The 6,000-nt window shown below is 50.1% G+C and overlaps 1 protein-coding gene across 3 annotated transcripts in view; it reads left to right on the forward strand.

The window, feature by feature from the left end:
* Ttc39c (tetratricopeptide repeat domain 39C) overlaps positions 1-6,000 on the forward strand; it is a 95,148-nt gene that overhangs the window by 76,026 nt on the left and 13,122 nt on the right. For all 3 annotated transcript variants that reach the window (XM_021150288.2, XM_029471969.1, XM_021150289.2), the window contains exon 7: positions 1,869-1,962. In XM_021150288.2, the coding sequence (XP_021005947.1) occupies positions 1,869-1,962 (94 nt within the window). The remainder of the gene's footprint in view (positions 1-1,868; positions 1,963-6,000) is intronic.

The raw sequence follows: 6,000 nt of genomic DNA on the forward strand, positions 1-6,000 counted from the left end.
CACTGGCAACTTTATTTACCAATCAAAACCAACCAGCATCTTCCATGAGAATGTGCAGAGTCTCATGCAATTTTGGGGACCAGATTAGCATAATACATGCAGCATTAGACCAAACCCACAACAATGTGGTCTCTTGTACCTCTCAAAGTATCTTCCTATACTGTATTCTGGTTTTAGACAGCAGTTGACCACAGGCCACTGGGAGCACAGAAAGTGGAACAGCAGATTTGGGGAGGGGAGTGATAGGTTATCTCTCGAGCTGCTCCTGGGTAGGCAAGTTCACTGGCCCCAAGGAAGGAAGCCAGGGGCAAGTTGTCATGAGGGTGAGGGTAGAGAGAAAGGGCAGGAGAGCTGAGAAGAGAAGGAAGAAGAGGGAGAGAGAGAGAGAAAGAGAAAGAGAGAGAATGAATTTGAGCAAGCACGAACAAGTGTCTGGATTATGTAGGGAAGAACCTCTGGGGCAAGGGCAGCCCAGCCTCTGGACTGGAAAATTCAAGGTTGGGAGCAGGGTATGGCAGTTAAGGACAGAGGTTGATGAGAGAACTGGTGGCCAGGTCTGCTTTGATATATAAAATTCACTTCCATCCCTTGTCCTGGGTCCAAAATAAAGCAGGGAGAGCTCTACAACCAGAAATAAGTAAAACTGACAACTGGGGGTGGTAGGTTCTGCACCGTAGTAGGCAGATGTACACATTGCAGATGGAATCTGGAGCCTCAGAGAGTTCTGTGTGTTGAGATGAGACCAAATGACCAGAAGCAAATGAGTGCCAGTGTTCAGTTAAAATCCAGCCATCCATGTCCAGTTGAACAGAGGGACCAGATAGGGCAAGACTTACTGGTGGTGGCTTCGATGGTTATTCTTCTTGACCACAACTAAATATTCACCAGAAGACAGAATATGGTCCTGTGCCTATTGAATGTGCTTGGTTACAAAGAACTAGATTGGTGGACAGTTATAATACAGCGAAGTCTACATAGATGCATGTAGAGAGACTAGTATGGGGAAAGATGGGGTGAGCTGGGCCCTTATTGGAAACATCACTGTTTAAGCCGGGCTTTGAGATGTATACCTGCAGTCTCAGCTACTTGGGAAGGACAGCTGGAGTAAGGATCATGGGATTGAAGCCAATATGGACCACACAGTGGGACTGCCTTAGTTAGGTTTTCTATTGCTGTGAAGAGACACCATGACTGTAGCAACTCTTATAAAAGAAAACATTTGATTGGGGCTGGCTTACAGTTGAGAGTCCTTTGTCATCATGGCAGGAAGCATGGTGGAATGCAGGCAGACATGGTGCTGGAGGAGCTGAGAGTTCACATCTGGATCCACAGGCAGCTGGCAGAGACAGCCACTGGGCCTGGCTTGAGCTTGGGAAACCTCAAAGCCCACCCCCTAGTGTCACACTTTCTCCAACAAGGCCACACCTCCAATAATGCCACTCCCTGTGAGTCTAAGGGGGTCATTTTCATTCAAACCACCACAGAAAAAGAGACTGATGGGGGCTGCCTGGAGGACTAAGGCACTTGCACCCAAGCCTGCAAACCTGAGTTCAATCCCTAGGGACCTCATGGTGGGAGGTTGAAAAGCAACTTCCAAGATTGTCCTCTGACCTCCACAAGTGTGCTGGCTGTGTCATGTATGTGCACACACATAAAATAAGTAGAAAACAGTTTTTAAAAAGGAGTTAATGTGCTGAGGTTAATCTCACATCAAGCAAAGTGGCATGTTTTGTTAGCAGCCCTTGAACACCTTTCCTGTATGGCTTGCTTGGTCTGTTGAAAATCAGGGCTCAGGAAAAAGCTGGTTGTGATTTATGATGCTGATGCCCAGTCATAGCCAGTCACCCTGCTTTTCTTTTTCTCTTTAGTGTCAAATCAACAGTGCCTTGACTTCCTTCCACACTGCTCTGGAACTGGCTGTGGACCAGAGGGAGATCCAGCACGTCTGTCTGTATGAAATTGGTAACTATGAAATCGCGCATGTCTGTCTGTGTAAAATTGGTAACTATGAGAATCGCACATGTCTGTCTGTCTGTGTGAAATCAGTAACTATAAGAATCCAGCCTGTCTGTCTGTGTGAAGTCGGTAACCAGGAGAGTCCAGCCTTTCTGTCTGTGTGAAGTCAGTAACCAGGAAAATTGAGCATGTCTGTCTGTGTGAAGTCGGTAACCAGGAGAGTCCAGCATATTTATCTGTGTGAAGTCGGTAACCAGGAGAGTCCAGCCTGTCTGTCTGTGTGAAGTCGGTAACCAGGAGAGTCCAGCNTCTGTGTGAAGTCGGTAACCAGGAGAGTCCAGCCTGTCTGTCTGTGTGAAGTCGGTAACCAGGAGAGTCCAGCATGTTTGTCTGTGTGAAGTCGGTAACCAGGAGAGTCCAGCCTGTCTGTCTGTGTGAAGTCGGTAACCAGGAGAGTCCAGCATGTCTGTCTGTATGAAATCGGTAACCAGGAGAACCCAGCATGTCTGTCTGTGTGAAATCTGTAACCAGGAGAACCCAGCATGTCTGTCTGTGTGAAGTCAGTAATCTTGCCAGCTCTTGTGCTCAAGTGGGTGTTGTAGAAATTTTTAATTCTGACCCGGAGTTTCTACCCTGCCTTTGACCCTTTGGTTCCTAGATAAAAGGCACACACAGTCTGTATATTTACAGTAAGCCTTAAACAGCACAAGAGCTGGGCAGCTGCTTCCCATCCATGCTGTTAGAATCTACTTTCCTATCGATGACCCCGAGTTAACTTACTACTTGCTGTGTTTCATCTGGGCTGCTCTTAACTCCAGTTGGCCACCTAACCCATGGCAGCTTCTCCTTCCTCCTCCTGCACTTTCTTCTCCTCATGGTCCTCCTTCAACCCCAAACCTGTGAAACCTAAACCCCATCTGTCTCTTCTGCCTGGCAGAAGCTGTTGGCATCTTTATTTCCCAATCATAAGTAACTTGGGGGCAGGGTCACTTAGCTGTGTGCAAGGAGTCTTGGGACCCGATATTAGCTTTAGAATACAAGCACCTCAGACTGTCTGTTACCAGTGGCCATCTTTCTGCTGCCCTCTTTCTCCTCTGGGAAGACACCACCGCTCTGTATACTGAGGATCCAATCACGCTAGCACACGCACTAAGGCTTGTCTCTCTGGTACTCGCTTTACCTCGCGAACAATTTTGATTTGGGGACAGCAGACAGTATGGGGTGGATTACTCAGTACATGTTAAAATTCAAGGCTCAAGGCTCTCGAAAAGTCATGCCTAGGAGGAAGCTAGAGCCTAGGTCTTCCAGTCTGTTTGCAGACCTAGTTCTTCTAGTCTGTTTCCAGACCTTCTGAGCCACTGATGGCCAGTGGAGGGACTGTGTGTTCTACTTAGACTTTTTTTCTTTTTTGTCAACTTGCCCCAAGCCACCGAGGTGATCTGGGAAGAAGGGACATGAATAGATGCCTTCATCCGATTGGCTGTGGGCAAGTCTGTGGTGGCATTTCTTAGTTAATGATTGATGTAGGTAGGTCTGGCCCATTGTGGGCAAGCCAATAAGAGTGTTCCTCCATGGCCTCTATTCCAGGTCCTGTCTACAGGTTCCTGCCCTGGTTATCCTCAGTGGTGGACTATGATCAGGATCTATAAACCAAATAAACACTTTCCTCCCCAAGTTGAGAGATCTTACATGTAAACCACACCTAAAAATACACATCAATGCACAGACCCCGAAGGACAGGCCCCAGCCTTCCAGCCATTCCTATTACAGCACAGTTAGAGACTGTGGGTTTGGGGTTTCAAAAACTCACCCACGTGTGAAAACAGGAGAGACTTGGTACTTAAGAATGGTGCCCAGACAGAACTTAGCATATCTGTTCTTCCAGGAAGACCCGGTTACACCTTCCCTAAGTCACATGCTTTTCTGGTAACATAATCCTCATATAATTTTAACCAAGTTGTTTTGGTCATTGTTGTATCCCAGGAACAGAAGGCAAACTAAGGCACAGTGCCAGCAGGTCACATCTAGGTGGGACCAGGTCGTTGGCAAGTAGAAGGCCCTTCTTGGTCAGCTTGTGTCTTACAGGGACACGGACACAGGAGAGTGTCTGCCTAAGGTCTCCTCCGTCTCCCAGGTTGTTATGAGAGCTCTCTGGCTGCCTGCCCGCGCTCTGCTCGGACCCTGGCACTTGAGAGATTTCAGAATCCTTTACGTAACCACCCCTCCATTTGCTGGGAAGAGCAAATACAACTTTGGGCTTGGAATATAAACAGAATGCTGGGCTTTGGCCCAGTGTGCCAGAGATGAGAAATGGAGAGTAGACAAAGGAGAAAGGATGATGGGTTGGTGGGACCCAGTGAGAGTTGTGTTCACAGCACTCCATAGGTGACAGGGAAGAGAAGCAGAGGACACCTGTCACCTGTCAGACAGTCCCTAGCTCCCTATCGCTCGCCTCACCTCCTGCAGACACACATGTTTAAGGAAAGCACAAGGGAAAAGATGGGGAATCACCCAGCAAGCGATGGCCACTGTGTGTGATACCTGTTACGGCTCAGCGAGGGGATAGTGTATAACTGAACTGAGAAATGTGTTTCTGTATATTCTAAACGCTGCTGGGGGCTGTGTGGTGGCTGTGCTGTTGAGCAAGGTTTCAAAGGACTGGAATTTCAGAGCCTAGGTTGGACAGTGTTTTCTAGTCTGCCACTTCAAGGTGAGTGGACAGAACAAACTAGGAGCCCATAGGCCTAGGATTCAATGATTGAAGAAAGCACACAGAGTCAGGAGTTAAGTGTGTCCATGATTGAGGAGGGCGGACTCTCAGGTAAGGCGGACTCTCGGGTAAGGCGACCTGGCTACTGCCTTGCTTAACAATTACCATCTGCTTCTGTTTTCAAAAGAATTCAAGTCTTGCACTGATGTCTCCTACACAGTGAGCATGTTACCCCACAGTCTCAGCCTAAAATGTGTCAAGACTGTGGTCTCTTTCCTGGAGGGCATACCCCCACCTCCACTAGTTCAAGTGACAAGTCTCAGGTGACACAACTTCTTAGTGTGACATGCCTGATAATGTTCTTTTGTCCATGTGGTGAGGTGGTGTTTGTTATCTATCTGTCTGTTCTGGTTTCTGACCCTGCAATCCTGCCTCAGCCTCAAAGGTCCTGCGATTCCAAGCCTGGCTCATAAGTTTCCTTTTATAGAGGCAGTATTCTATGGAAGAAAGAGTGATGGACTCCCACCACAGTTACTCCTGCTGTGGACATGAGAAAGTCCTCACCCTGTTGATTTCCCCTTTCTAGCACTAGGGTATGGGGAGGCTGGGTGTGAGGACCAGCAAGTGCTCCAGCACGGGCTGCCATGCGTGCACACACGGGGGCTCAAGTGACTAGGAACAAGCCTCTGCAGCCTACAGAATACAGGCGGGTTGGGGTGGAGGGATGGGTCAGTCTGTCCTCTCACACCGTACAGAGCACATGATGACGGTTTCTCACTTCTGTGAGTGCTGTTCAGAGGCAGGTACAAGTGTCTAGTCAGACCAGGTCATGTCTGCTGCCCTCCTGCCCCTGCTGCCCCTGCTGCTCCTGCTACCCCTGCTGTCTCTCTTGCCCCTCCTGCCCCTGCTGCCTCTCCTGCCCCTGCTGTTTCTCTTGCCCCTCCTGCCCCTCCTGCCCCTCCTGCCCCTCCTGCCCCTGCTGTCTCTCCTGCTCCTCCTGCCCCTCCTGCTCCTCCTGCCCCTTCTGTCCCTCCTGCCCCTGCTGTCTCTCCTGCTCCTCCTGCCCCTCCTGCCCCTCCTGCCCCTGCTGTCCCTCCTGCCCCTCCTGTCCCTGCTGTCCCTCCTGCCCCTCCTGCCCCTGCTGTCTCTCCTGCCCCTCCTGCCCCTTCTGTCCCTCCTGCCCCTGCTGTCCCTCCTGCCCCTCCTGTCCCTGCTGTCCCTCCTGCCCCTCCTGCCCCTCCTGCCCCTGCTGTCTCTCCTGCTCCTCCTGCCCCTCCTGACCCTCCTGCCCCTGCTGTTCCTCCTGCCCCTCCTGCCCCTGCTGTCCCTCCTGC

This window comes from Mus caroli, chromosome 18 (assembly GCF_900094665.2).
Source record: "Mus caroli chromosome 18, CAROLI_EIJ_v1.1, whole genome shotgun sequence".
Taxonomy (NCBI): Eukaryota; Metazoa; Chordata; class Mammalia; order Rodentia; family Muridae; genus Mus; species Mus caroli.